This window comes from Necator americanus, chromosome I (assembly GCF_031761385.1).
Source record: "Necator americanus strain Aroian chromosome I, whole genome shotgun sequence".
NCBI lineage: Eukaryota > Metazoa > Nematoda > Chromadorea > Rhabditida > Ancylostomatidae > Necator > Necator americanus.
The window spans coordinates 5,493,670-5,507,614 of record NC_087371.1 but is presented as its reverse complement, the minus strand read 5'-3'; the positions used below and the strand labels follow the sequence as shown (position 1 = coordinate 5,507,614).

The window sequence follows — 13,945 nt, the reverse complement described above, 5'->3', positions numbered from 1 at the left end:
TAACAACCATGCCGTTGATTTCAGACATGGAGTGCGGTGGTGACCTTACAGTTGATGTAAGAAAACGAATAATTGAAACCCATAACGAGCATCGTAGGAAAGCCGAAAAGGGAGAAGTAGAGGGCAGCAAAGGGAAGTTGCCTGCAGCTATGAAATTAGCTGACTTGGTGCGTAACACACAACTTTTATCCATTCCAAATTAAATTCTTAAACTTGGCAGGAATATGACTGCGGACTGGAGCAAGAGGCTAGGAGGAGATGCAAAGATTTCATAGATGTCAATTTCCTTTATGGATTGGGAGCCAACGATGACGTTGTCGTCGGGTACACGTTTCGTTTTCCAACGAATGTTCGGTCCATGTAACATAAGCAAGTCTATTAATCAGAAAGGGCTGTAATCCACCCCCGCAACCTGTCAAAGACTTCCTTACATCATTTAATAGATGGTGGGAACAATCGAAATACATTGAGCCGTCAGAAAATAATACAGTACTTCTCAAGCATATATACAACGGTCAACCTTTCGCACAGGTGAGTGAAGTAATTGCATAAAGGCGACTGCTCGTGAATAAAAAGAATACTTCAGATCGCGTCTTCCAAAGTTACGAGGGTTGGTTGCCAGCTCTATAAGAAAGGACGATTGACTTCAGTTCTATGCTTATATAACAGGTTGGTGCATCGATTGTTGTAGAAAAATGCGCTAACTTCAATACTATTTATAGTTTTATTGCAGTCGTGTGTTCCCAGGCGATCGCATTTATGAGAATGCCAACAAGACATCCACGGCATAAGGATGACATAAAAAGAACAATTTCACAAAGCTGTTCAACGAAAGAATAAATTGCAGAGCAAATCAATGTAGACAACGCTGTATTATGATTCCCGATCATTATAAGAGCAGATGACCAAATGGGCAAATGAGAACGATTTCAAGCATTTACTTAGATTTACTATCCCCATCACACTCATCACATCACTCTACTGCGAACACGCATTGATTGCTGAAGTTGAAGCAAACTAAGATAGTGAAGACATCTGTCACATCAAAGGATAAAGGACCAAGTGTCTGGCGTCAATCAATCCGCTCGGGATGCGCCACCACGTTCACTTTCAATTCAGAATCGTTCGAGGTTTGCGAACGTGTAACTGGTCTGTACAATGATTTGCGGGGGCTAGCCGATTTGTCAAGTCAGTGTTTTTATCCTCCCATACAAGTCTGGTACCAATTTATCGACACCGGAGAGATACGAAAGGCTTGGTGAGCACCAGGGCGGATTCGAACCTACAATCGATCGTGCATTGAGAGGAACCTCTAACGGACTGCCTGCACCCGTTCCTTGGAACAAATAATATCACTAAATATTTTATTCATTATTCCATGTCTGTTTTCGATCAAGGTCTTTAGTTCAAGGTATGTCACAATCGTAATCATCATATCATCCTTTCCATAGCAACATAGCACAAATATGTTTTGCTAACTATTCAAAAACTGATGAAGATCTCTTTTTGATTCCTTTGAGGAATCCTGCAATTCTCATAGTATCATTTTTCAAGTTTAGTAAGAATGGTCAAAATTCATTCGGCGGTTCTTATTCGGGGGTATTTCATGTAAAATTCCGTTAGTAGTCCATGGAGAAAATTGCATTATATCCCACCACTTCATAAACATGAGTTTTTTTTTCCTAACTGTTGAATAGTTGTACATACATTTTATTTTTGTTTTTTATTTTTTTATCTTTCTTATTTACTTACTATTATTTATTAATTTTTATTTTTGTTTCTTTTTCTCATGTCACCATATAATGGATGAGTTAAGAAGAAAAATAAACTAGAAGGCGTTACAAACATCGATATTGGTAGGAATTTGCTAGGTTGGAATCCTGTGAGAACCGATAGCTATGCTCTAATCAAGATTTCTCTTACTCTCTTTAACATAGTAAGCGAAACTAAGGGAGAAAAATATGAAATACAAACATATTATTAAAAATATGAAAATATGAATATAACATATGAAATATGAAATATAAAATAAAAATAATATAAACAGAACATCCCTCCTGGTACTGTGGTGAACACTATGATTGTTTCTCCGGTAATCAATGAGTTTTATCTGAATGCCCATTCGGCTTTCCAGGTAATTGATTTTCTTTCTTATGTGAATATTCTCATTTTCTTCTTTCTTATTTTGCACGAAGAAATCTCAAAGCCTTTTTTTCTTTGTTTCTGTTGCGCAAATCTGGAAGTAAAATGAAAGTTTCCTAAAATTGTTCAGTACCTGTTTGTGATGCGATTTTGATCAGGTGTTTACTATAAATTCTTTAGTTTCCCTGAACAAGAACGGAAAACAGGGACAGTCGTTGTTTACAAGCACCTGCTGAAAACGAATCCGAGCGTGTTCCCGCAGGATGGGGCTCTCCTTTATGATCGTGCCGCAGTTCTCTTTTCTGCGCAGAAACAGATCAAACTAGACGGAGAAGTATTTCGTTAACATTAGCCCTCTCAGTTGTGTTCTCCTTCTCAACTTGCTTTATTTGTAGGAAAAAGTATTCATGTTGCCCGCGAGCTTGGTACCTAGCGCAGGTGAAGATGCTACGGGTGTTCGTGTCGTGGTTAAAAAAGTCACCGAGGGATTCCAGGTTGGTTTTGTTATGCTGTTGTAGTGTTTGACAAGAGTAACATTGTTAAGGTGACTTCAAACGACTTGGCTAAAGCTGTAAACGTCCGAGACTTTGAGAAGGACAAGGGAATTCTGGAGGTGCTGAACTTGGCCGTGTCGCAGAAAGGATATATGGAAACGTGACTGCTATTCCTTACTGTCTTTTATTGGTTCACATTATTTTTGATTTTATCGATGGTTGCATCGGATCTCCTTATCAGTTTATTTTCAGGTCGCAGTTTGTGACCTACGGATCTGGCGTGCACTATTTATTCGACCACCGCGCTCTGGGATTCAGGTATGCGTACTTCTTATCTATAAGCGTATCTGTACCTTGTGTTACATCGTTGTTACATTGTTACATGTTATTTCCATCAATTGCACCACTCGTTAGAAAGAATACTCTTTTGTGGATTATTTTCCCACCTTATTCGTGAAGCGATGTATGGCATCAAATAATATGATCTTCACAGACGCGATTACGGAGCGAACCGAGCGTTGATGTTAAACCTATTGGCAGCGACGCGCTCCGCGATCGTGTCTGTGAAGTTTTTTGAGCTGTTCACGTAGCAATTTTGCCGTGAAAATGCCGTAATGCAAGCTTGCAGCTTAGGGAATCAGGATTATTTAAAATTATTATTATCTTTCATTATTGTTATTTATTATCATTGTTATTATTCTAAATATTCTTGATTTATTATTGTTTTGATATTATTATTGAATTATTTTGTTGCGATTATTTTAAAAACAAGTACATTTGCGTAAATAAACACTGAAGTGTGGCAAATCCTCTAAAGTGGTAGAGGACGGATGTGGCAACGGATGTTTCTAAGGGATCATCAATGGATGAAAAAGCACTTATGGATGGAAAGTATATGGGAATTGGCTTGTCGAAGAGTGTTAAGGTTTTGGAAGGAGAAGGCCAGTCGTGCAGCGCTTATGTGGTAACAGACGGTAGGTTGGAATTTCAGGAACATTGTAGTTGTCTGAGCTTCAGCTTATGTATTGTCATTGGAGTCACGAAGGGAGCATTCCATATTGACGTCCAAAACTTGTTGGAAAAATTTAGCGAAGGTCCATGTTTATAGATCCAAGGCCGGGGCAATATAATTTAAACACTCAAGCCGCTATGCAGCCGATCAATCAGAAGAACATTCTCCAGCTGATAAAGAGTGAGAAGAGATTCAGGATAATGTTGTTTCTAACCTTTTGTCGTGCCGAATTTGGTGTACAGCCATGTAAGATGTTGTAAGTGATGTGGATAACGCGCTCTTTCACAAGTTTATCGATACTGTAACATTCCCTTTAGGGACGGAGCTATCTAGCACGGGAGGCGGAGCAGTCTCGTCGTTGGGCTCATAAGAGACTATGCCTGGAGCACACGGGGAGAACCCTAACCACCGGATACCTGCAGACCAAGGACCGATCAAGGACGCTTGGGACGACGACGCCAAGGACTGCATCGCTAGCCTGAACCTCTCGAGTATGCTCCCGATGGAAGCGAAGCCCAGATCATCCATCAGAGGTAATGCCTTCTCCTTGCGTGGGTCGAAAGCTGCTTCCACTGCGCGATGCTTACTGGTAGCTGCAAGTGGTTTGCCCCTCGCTGCCGTGAATTCGCAGGTATCGGGCGATGGCTGGTGGTACTCCCCGCTTTTCTTCCTCGTGCTCCGTGTAGTTATGTAGTCGTGTTTATGTTGTTTGTTTTGTTTTTTGGGTCGTTCGCATGGAGTACACCCTTGCGAAAGGTCTACCTTGCGTGAAAGTGTGGTGGTATGTTTTGTATTCATTACTATGTTATTTGTTTGCGAAAATGGGAAAATCAAAAAAAAAGGGAAGAAGAAAAATGCGCCAAAAAAAATTAAAAAAGAAAAAAGAAAGAGAACCCGGCGAGGGTGTTTTGGTACAGAGATCGTAAGTGATGTTCCCGTGCAGTAGATATTGATGCTGAGTTAGTGATGTTGATGTTGAGTTCGTTCCGGTGCAGTATATGTGTAGTATTGTGCTGATGTTGTGGTTAAGGGGGCCCCAGTGGTGCGGTAGGTGTTGCGAAACCTTGGCCAGTTCGAATTTGGACGTGGGGTTCCAAACACCTTTGCGGGATTTGATGCGTGGGTATTGCGAAATCCTCGGACCAAGGCCGCGTAACCTCGCCCCTCTCCGGTCTTTCCATGTAAAGAGACTACACAATCTGGTTTAGTTTGCATTTGTTACCATGCCATATAACCCTGGTCTCATATCGTTTGTACTTTGGTATTCATACATTCGCTTTATTATGCTAGTTTTCCCAGTGGTATTTCTGCCTTCATTGTCTGTCATGGTATTCCTTTTTTTGTCCTCTTTTCTTACTCTTTCATAATAGGTATAGTTCGCGACTTCCTCATATAACAGGCACTTTTTCAATTGGTTTGATTTCCCAGTTTGTAGTCTATTAACTTTCCTACCCTTAGACTTCATTAGCTACATTCCTATTCTTATCCAATTTGAATACCCTCTACAACTTCCTGCATTCGTAATTATTTCTGCCATTTTATCTCTTTTCGAATTTCTCGTATTGTTTTTGCCGCGTCTGTCATGTGAGGAAGAGTCGCGCTAACGTTGACATTCGTTGCCCACCTGGCTTTCGTGGTGCTTGTCTTTTATGTCGTTCTTCCAGGTAGTGATGAGTCCGCCTGTCACTCGTTCGCGCACTCTGTCTTCTGATGCTGTTGCCCGATGTAGAGTTTAGATTCTAGGGCTGTTGCCCCGATTTCGAGTTCAGATTCTAGGGCTGTTGCCCCGATACACAGATCAGTTTCCATGACGAAAGTCACGGAGCGGCACGTTCGCACTTTGCAGGAACTCAACGATGACGACAACTTACATGGGAGCTGCGAAAACACTGCGGGATGCTACTGCCCTGGCAATTACGGAAGTATGGAATGACGCCAGGTCAGCAACCAGTTCATTAACAAGGAAAGTGGACAAGAATACTTCTACTTTACTTCATAATTTAAGTGAGTCGGTTTCGGCAGTCGGGAAATAGGATTGATACTATTCCTCTTGTTGCAACTCATAGCCCGGATGGACCGACACCAAGACTAGTATCGTTTACGGGTTCAGGCGACGAGGCCACACAGTTTTCGCTGTGGCTTCGCCGTTTGGAAGACGTGATGCGGCTGTGTGCTGCGCCTCAACAAAAAGGAGATTTTCTTATCTGTTATTTGGATGGAGCAGCGCGTGAGAAGGTAGAAGAGTTGAGTCGGCAGGAACACTGCGACTTCAACGCAATTGTAGCATTTGAAGGCCCGGTACATGGCGAGGGGGTGCTTGCCAACAGCAGCCTGGGGAGTCAAGTTAGACAACCCCTTGACGTTCGAGCAAGCGGTAGCGAAGGCTCAAATGGTTGAGCAGCTGTTAGCTAAGTCCACAGCTGACCGCCTGATTAACCCAGTTGGCGCCGCACGCACCATATAGGTGAAGGCGGTGGCAGCTGAACCGCCGCGGACGAACTATGGAAAACGTAGGTATGTATGCAGAAGTTTGTCTCGCACGAACCGACCACGAATCTTTCAGCAACTAACACCATCAAAGAATCAAGATGTTTTCCGCCAGCATGGTATTCCCGACCATCGACATATTCATAGTCGCTCGAACTGTTTCAACTGTAGAGGAGTTGGTCATCACGCTCGGCAGTGCCCGTCGCTTACAGTCCAGTTGTGAGCTCTAGGTAGGCGTCAGTCTAGCCTTCGTGGTTCCTCACCGTTTTACGATCGCCAGCGATTTTCTTCTTCCTCTGTTAATTCTGTGTATCCCGATTCTGACCCTCTTTGTCAAGAACTTTCGTAGGCCCGCGAATAAATTAATGCGCTCTCTATATCTTTGCGGAATTCACAAGCCGCTTGTGAGCAATCTGAGGCGCGAGTCTCAGCACTTATGAAACGGAATGAAGAGTTAGCAAGCTCGGTTTTTGGTCAACCTTCTCAGTCTTCTCTACGATCTCCTCATAATTTACTAGACGTTCGTTTATTACTTGCTCGCTCGTTGGTTCTTTGATTGTGTACTTCAACTGATGCTGTTTGTGTTGATTTACCTTTTTCGGTCCCTGACGCTCGCAACTTTAATTTTGTTACTATGTTTTACGATCGTATCCCCGTTGGATTTTGCCTGGGGGTTTCGCTTGTTCTCGTCCTCTTGGGGACCATTCGTGTGGTCAGTGGGTCAGTAGTAACTATAGGCCGTACTTTCTTGAGTGTAATCACGACATGGCTGCGATCACACACAAACACACATCTGTCCCGGTAGAAGTTTTTGCTATTGCCAACAGAGATCAATTCTTTGTGGCACAGATTCCAGTTAAAGTTAATAAGGTCTTCATCCTAGCATTAATAGATACTGGCGCCGCTATTATTATAACTTCTAGGGATATGGCACCTTCACTGGAGGTGTTTGCGATGGGAGACAGCGATATACCGTGCGCAATAGGCATGACAGGTGTGCCTGTTAAGCTTAACGGTCGCGCTGACCTCCAATTTGAGGTTGGTTCGCTCACCCTGTACCAGCCCGTCTATTTTACGAAACCTGCGTGTGTTCCTATTGAGGCAGAAGCCTACAATATTATTTTGGGCAACGACTTTCTTAGTCGCTTGCCACAATGGAGTATAAACTATAGAAACAGTGCATTTTATATGGCCGATTACCAAGTTAGTATCTTATGCAACGCTCCGTAACCAGACTCTGTCAGCCTTGCAAACGTCGCTGAAGAAATTCCCGTGAGAGTCGCCGACGCTACAGTCTTGGCGTCTAGCACGGAAACTTTTGTCCCCTGCTACTTCGAAGTTGTTGACCATTCCCCGCTTGTTCTCGCCGCTCAGTCTAGCCACCTGAGTGATCGCTCGCTGATGGTCATTCCGGTGATCTTCAACGCAGGCGCGACACGATTGCTGGTCTCTAACCCCTCGGCCAAGGCCGAGATCCTATATGAGGGTCAGCAGGTTTTCTGCGCCGTGCGGATTGACCGAGAGGCCACCGTGGAGACTTTTGCGATGGCTACTTTTCTTCCCTAGCACAAATTCGGTGACAGGTAACGTTTGTAATGTGGCCGTATGCCCCGATACCCAGTATAGTTCTTTGCCGTTTAAACTAGACTTGTCCGAGGCGGAGGTCTAGGAGCAGGAGCGTCAGCAATTGTTTGCGCTTTTTGATGAATTCAGTGATCGCATTTCACGTGATGCGTGTGTGTATAGCAGTTGTTTGCGCTTTAGACTCCCGCGGATTCCGGTAAAACTTCAGAAAGAGCTCGATGAGCACATTAACGAATTGCTTCGAGCAGGTCACATAGTGGAGAGTGATACTCCTTGGATCCATAATACAGTGTTCGTAAAAGTGTTAGTAAAGAAGGAGGACGGTTCTCTCCGAGTCTGTCTCAATTTCCGTCCTCTTAACGAGATTACCATCCACGACCATTACCCGTTGCCCCGGATCAAGGATATACTCGCTAAGATCGCGGGTCATAAATACTATACGACATTGGACCTAGCGTCAAGTTATATGCAGTTTTTGTTATCACCTGAGAGTCAAGAGAAATGTGGGTGGGCAACTCACCGTGGAGTCCCAATCCGATTGATTATCGCTAATATATGTGCGAAGCATCGGATGGAACGTGGCGAAAACCTGTTTGCACGCGCCATTACCCTCATGGTGGTAAGGGGTGCTATAGTACCGACTGATCTGCAGCAGCTTACCTATCTTCTCGGAAACTACCTCTCCTTTAAAGTAGGAGGCGTTATCAGAGACGAGTTGGGACATTACCCAAACTTCAGAATGCATTCGGTCATTATTGCATGTGCTACCGTGACTGCCGAACAGTCGGGTAGCGGAGCTCCGATCACGATCATTTGAGTCCTCCTCGATGTGTAAGTCACCTTGGGACAAGGAGACCCCGAGTACGCAATCGTCATAGACGAGCTTTTTTGCTAACTGTTGAATAATTGTACATACATTTTATTTTTATTTTTTACTTTTGTAATTTATTCAATATTATTTATTATTTATTGATTTATTTTTATTTTCATTTCTTTTTCCCATGTCACCATATAATGGATGGGTTAAAAAGGAAAATAAACTAGAAGGCGTTAGAAAGTGGCGCAGTCGGTTAGAGGTCCGTTATAGCCATACGATCAAGGGTTCGAAACCGTCCTAGTGCAAACCAAGCCTTTCATCCGCCGGGGTCGATAAATTGGTACCAGATTTGTCCGGGAGGATAAAAACACTGACTTGATCATCGGCTGGCCCCCGCAAGACATTACATAGGCCAATACGCGTTCCGAAACCCCAACGATTACGAATTCCAGTTTCGTTGGCGCATCTCAAGTGGATTGATACGCCAGTAACTTTATCCTTTATCCTTTGAATTAATAAATCTTAGATATAAGCACATTAATAGGATGTTTCCGAAACCACGCAGCCTCTTATTCCCATCCATCCACAAACTTCTCTTTAAAGAAAACAGGTTAGCTGCATCCTCAGAAGAGATCAAACAACAAAACACAGGAATCATGAATACCTCCCAAGTTCGACGTTCTTTGAATCTTGGCATCGTAGAGATTGATTGTGTACTACTTTTTGAGCAGAACCAAGGTTGTTATTGATCTTTTTTCGGGCTAATGTTTTGGCGTCGTCGCCTTCTTCAGAGCCTGGAAAAATCAAAGGCACTTGTAATCTACTCTCTCAAACATCATCCCACAAGATATGATTTAGTAGATAGATTATCCAAAAGCAACATCAGAAAAGCAGACCACCACCTAGCGCTCACCTCGATAGCCACAAAATCGTGATGTTAGCGAACCATCGGTTGTTAGAGTTGCGCCGCTAGTAGTAACTAGTAACGATGCCCTGCCTCTGAACCCGTAGGTCAAAACTCGTAAAAGTCTTGATATGGCGCCAGTTCGTTAGTCACAGCGATGCATTCTTCTTTACGATTCATGATTGGACTTTTGGCCGTGATATAAAACGCTTCCAGTGTTTTCCGCGCCAGAGCGTCTGATTCGCGTGCTAAGATCGTGACAGCTATCTTGAAAGGGGTGTTGTCATGACACTGTCTGCGATGAGCACCTAAAGGGGATGTTTTGATTTTACGAGTCCTTATAGGTGCTCCTTGACGCTGTTACATAGTGGTCTTCCTGAGCCTTGCAGATCTGTCGTAGGGTTGCTCGCACTGCGTTGCTCATATCATCCGAGATAAAAGGAAGGTAGAAGGAGATCATGTTGTTTGTTCTACCATGTGGCACCGCCGCGCAGTTTCATGGCTCCGATATGAATGAGTAACCTTCGCTGAGTACCCATTGGACTGAGCAATGTGGTTAGCCATGTTTACGGAGGCAGTGCGCCCCATGAAACTGTTGCAGCTGTCTTAAACATATTTTCAATAACTGACTTTTTGGTTCTCCAGGAGTGCGCCGATTGGTAGTAGCTCCCAATTTTTTTCGCCAGAAGTTCTGATTCGCGTGCTAAGATCGTGACACCATCCACTTCCTCCGCCGATGTTTACGATGTCACGTGATACCTAACTTCATCGCTAAGAAACGTCTACACGAAACATGCGGACTCAGCAGCGAAAGCCGGCAACTGCAGGAGATCGAAACCCGCATCTTGAGAGCGGCATTGAAGACCAAACAAGGCCATGCATTTTCTATGCTGACCAAATGCGTGTTCAAAGAACAGTGTTGTCAACGATTGGTTGTGAACGTTCTCTGGAGGAGAATCGTGGGTGGGTCAAAGAACATATATGATTCTATTCGCTCTAATTCCAAGTCAAGGCTGCAGGAGAAATTTGGCAGACTGCTAGATCATAGGCGTAGCCTACAATTGGTTCATTGAGAGCTAAAGAGAAAAAGCAAGACAGAGAGCAAGAAACCCCTAGAGTTCCAGTTTTTCCTCCTATCCCTTTTCCCGCATTATTGTACAAGCCGCAGGAGGCAAATTCGGTGATAGACGCTATGTTTCGCTTATTTGCTATGTCTGTTTCCTCAATTCTCTCCCGGTACTCACACAAACGCGCTTTTGAAAATCTAACACCTACTCAACGGAAACGTTTGTGCGAACTACGTGACATCTGCTCTCAAGGGAAGATCAAAATCTCTGTTAGTGATAAAGGAGGAGAATTTGTAGTGATTTCAAGTGAACTGGACAGGGCTATAACGAAACTTCACCTTACTGACGATAGTCTATACCACCACTCATCGGCACATGAACTTGGCAGACAATATCGCCGCCTAAATAGGATATGGACAGAGACCGCAAGATCAGTAGGGTTTGCCAAGAACAACTATCACGTGTCTAAAATGAGATCGGCCCACCTGTTTGGTCCCTTACGTATTTATCGAGACCCACAAGCTCTCCACTGCCGACTTTGGTTCAAACAACCCAGGGGATTCCAGGATTAGGCCTATCGTTAGCAATATTGGAGGTCCCACAGGCAGAATATCCTGCTTCTTTAACACTATTCTCAGTCAGCTACTCCAATACGTTCCCGCTCATCTCTCAAACACAAAAATGTTCATAGACCACCTCCGCAATGCGCGCCTTGATGGAGATTGTGTCACTGAATCTTTCGATATCACTTCTCTCTGCATCAACGTCTCCACAGATGCTTTTCTGCAAGCAACATCAGAGCTGCTTCTCAAACACCGGGCTACTTTTAACATGTATGGGTTTCCGATACAGCAAATAATGATTCTGCTAAGCGAATGTCTGGGATGTTCCGTATTTCGCTAGTCTGGTCAATACTATAGGCAGATTAGAGGCTTGTCCAAGGGACAAAGACAGGCTCCTACATTAGCAGTTGACTTCATGTCTAAAGTGGAAAAACCCCTACGGGAACGCAAACCTCTATTGTACTGCCGATACATAGATGATTGTTGCATCATATGTCCAACACAAGCTGAAATGGACACTTGGTTCGATCTCTTAAACAATCCCGGTACATAAAGTTCACGAAGGAAAAACCTGAAGACAATTTGCTGCCGTTTCTCAATGTCCAGGTTCATTTGTGTAGGGAAAATTGGAAAAAAAATGGGATCGAAAACTTGTAAAAACATTCTGATTCACTACCAATCGGCGCACTCCTGGAGAACCAAAAAGTCAGTCATTGAAAATATGTTTAAGACATCTGCAACGGTTTCATCTGGGGTGCATTGCCTCCGTAACAATGGCTAACCACATTGCCCAGTCCAATGGGTTCTCAGATAAGGTCTCTCATTCAAATCGGAGCAATGGAACTGCGCGGAGGTGCCACATGGTACAACAAACAACATGATCTCCTTCTACCTTCCTTTTATCTCGGATGATATGAGCAACGCAGTGCGAGCAAGCTTACGACAGGCGGGTCTGCAAGACTCAGGAAGACCACTATGTACCCGCGTCAAGGAGCACCTAGACGGACTCGTAAAATCAAAACCATCATCCCCTATAAGTGCTCATCGCAGACAGTGTCATGACAACACCCCTTTCAAGATAGCTGTCACAATCTTAGCACGCGAATCAGACGTTCTGGCGCGAAAAACATTGGAAACGTTTTATATCAAGGCCAAAAGTCCTATCATGAATCGTAAAGAAAAACGCATCGCTGTGACCAAGGAGCTGGCGCCATATCAAGACCTTTGCGGGTTCTGACCTACGTGGTCAGAGGCGAAGGCATCGTTACTAGCTGCTACTAGCGGCGCAACTATAACAACTGGTGGTCTGCTAACATCACGGTTTTGTGGCTATCAAGGTGAGCGCTATGGTGGTCTGTTTTCTTCAAGTTGCTTTTGAATAATCTGTTTGCTAAATCATATCTTGTGGGGTGACGTTTGAGAGAGTAGATTACAAGTGTCTTTGATTTTTCCAGGCTCTGAAGAAGGCAACGACGCCGAAAAGTTAGCCAGAATAAAGATCAATAACAATCTTGGTTCTGGCTAACGTTTCTCGAAAAGTAGTACACAATTATGAACACCATTGAAAACACCAAATTGTACAAACGAGACAGATTTCAAATGGCTGCAGATATTGCTTTAGAATGGAATGTAAGTCACTTATGGATCGCTTTCATCACTCGTGACGATACAGAAACTGTCTGGATAATTCTGTGTGCACAGTAGAAGCTTTAATCAGAGTAAGGGCAAAAATGCAGAAAAAATGTTTATATAGCTTCCAGCAAGTCCTTTCGGCTTTGTTCCAGTACAGTAATCAGTTGTTCAATCACCACAAACGTAGCAGGTAGAATAGTTTAAAAGAGACGTGAGCACCAGGAGAGTCACAAGCAATCGGGACCACACAAGTCGTCCTAAGTGCGCCATGATATTCATCATTCCTGTAAGTTGAATTTTCTACGCTCACAGCTCATGCTTCATTACACACCTTCCATAGAACCCTTAGAGTCCAGAAATTCTTTTTTCAGATTCTATTTCTCTGGGTGAGCACATCATCCGCAGGTAAAATTCCCTTTACACTTGAATGAAGAGCTATCATCGTATTTAACAGCCATGCCGTTGATTTCAGACATGGAGTGCGGTGGTGACCTTACAGTTCATGTAAGAAAACGAATAATTGAAACCCATAACGAGCATCGTAGGAAAGCCGAAAAGGGAGAAGTAGAGGGCAGCAAAGGGAAGTTGCCTGCAGCTATGAAATTACCTGACTTGGTACGTAACACATGACTTTTATCCATTCCAAATTAAATTCTTAAACTTGGCAGGAATATGACTGCGGATTGGAGCAGGAGGCTAGGAGGAGATGCAAAGATTTCATAGACGTCAATTTCCTTTATGGATTGGGAGCCAACGATGACGTTGTCGTTCGGTACGCGTTTCGTTTTCCTATGAATGTTCGGTCCATGTAACATAAGCAAGCCTATTAATCAGAAGGGGCTGTAACCCACCCCCGCAACCTATCAGAGACTTCCTTACATCGTTCAATAGATGGTGGGAACAATCGAAATACATTGAGCCGTCAGAAAATAATACAGTACTCCTCAAGCATATATACAACGGCCAACCTTTCGCACAGGTGAGTGAAGTAATTGCATAAAGGAGACTGCTCGTGAATAAAAAGAATTCTTCAGATCGTGTCTTCCAAAGTTACGAAGGTTGGTTGCCAACTCTATAAGAAAGGGCGATTGGTTTCAGTCCTGTGCTTATATAACAGGTTGGTGCATCGATTGTTGTAGAAAAATGCGCTAACTTCAATACTATTTATAATTTTATTGCAGTCGTGTGTTCCCAGGCGATCGCATTTATGAGAATGCCAACAAGACATCAACGGCATAAGGAT

The 13,945-nt window shown here is 43.6% G+C and overlaps 2 protein-coding genes across 7 annotated transcripts; both read left to right on the top strand.

The window, feature by feature from the left end:
* Positions 1–26: 26 nt before the first annotated feature.
* On the top strand, positions 27–8,536 carry RB195_004580 (uncharacterized protein; the record flags this gene model as incomplete). 4 transcript variants are annotated; one of them, XM_064182485.1, is made up of 12 exons in its annotated part: positions 27–167; positions 221–324; positions 387–531; positions 587–669; positions 2,323–2,476; positions 2,538–2,636; positions 2,687–2,755; positions 2,889–2,954; positions 3,490–3,610; positions 3,745–3,894; positions 4,071–4,181; positions 5,654–6,045. In XM_064182485.1, the coding sequence occupies 12 exons, from the start codon at positions 27–29 to the stop codon at positions 6,043–6,045; spliced, it is 1,635 nt and encodes a 544-aa protein (XP_064033753.1). The 4 variants fall into 4 exon arrangements, with proteins under 4 accessions (XP_064033753.1, XP_064033754.1, XP_064033751.1 ...); XM_064182486.1 differs by lacking the exons at positions 27–167; positions 221–324; positions 387–531; ... (4 more) ...; positions 2,889–2,954; positions 3,745–3,894 and adding exons at positions 6,212–6,354; positions 7,059–7,173; positions 7,928–8,536 and having other exon boundaries at positions 3,499–3,610; positions 5,759–5,883; positions 5,942–6,088; XM_064182487.1 differs by lacking the exons at positions 387–531; positions 587–669; positions 2,889–2,954; ... (2 more) ...; positions 4,071–4,181; positions 5,654–6,045 and having other exon boundaries at positions 2,687–2,800.
* A 1,697-nt stretch (positions 8,537–10,233) lies between these two features.
* RB195_004579 (uncharacterized protein) lies at positions 10,234–13,941 on the top strand (the record flags this gene model as incomplete). 3 transcript variants are annotated; one of them, XM_064182481.1, is made up of 7 exons in its annotated part: positions 10,234–10,403; positions 11,428–11,615; positions 13,175–13,317; positions 13,371–13,474; positions 13,537–13,681; positions 13,737–13,819; positions 13,884–13,941. In XM_064182481.1, 7 exons carry the CDS (start codon positions 10,234–10,236, stop codon positions 13,939–13,941), a joined length of 891 nt encoding a protein of 296 aa, XP_064033748.1. The 3 variants fall into 3 exon arrangements, with proteins under 3 accessions (XP_064033748.1, XP_064033750.1, XP_064033749.1); XM_064182482.1 differs by lacking the exons at positions 10,234–10,403; positions 11,428–11,615 and having other exon boundaries at positions 13,177–13,317; XM_064182483.1 differs by lacking the exons at positions 11,428–11,615; positions 13,175–13,317; positions 13,371–13,474; ... (1 more) ...; positions 13,737–13,819; positions 13,884–13,941 and adding an exon at positions 10,515–11,079.
* Between the last annotated feature and the right edge of the window lie 4 nt (positions 13,942–13,945).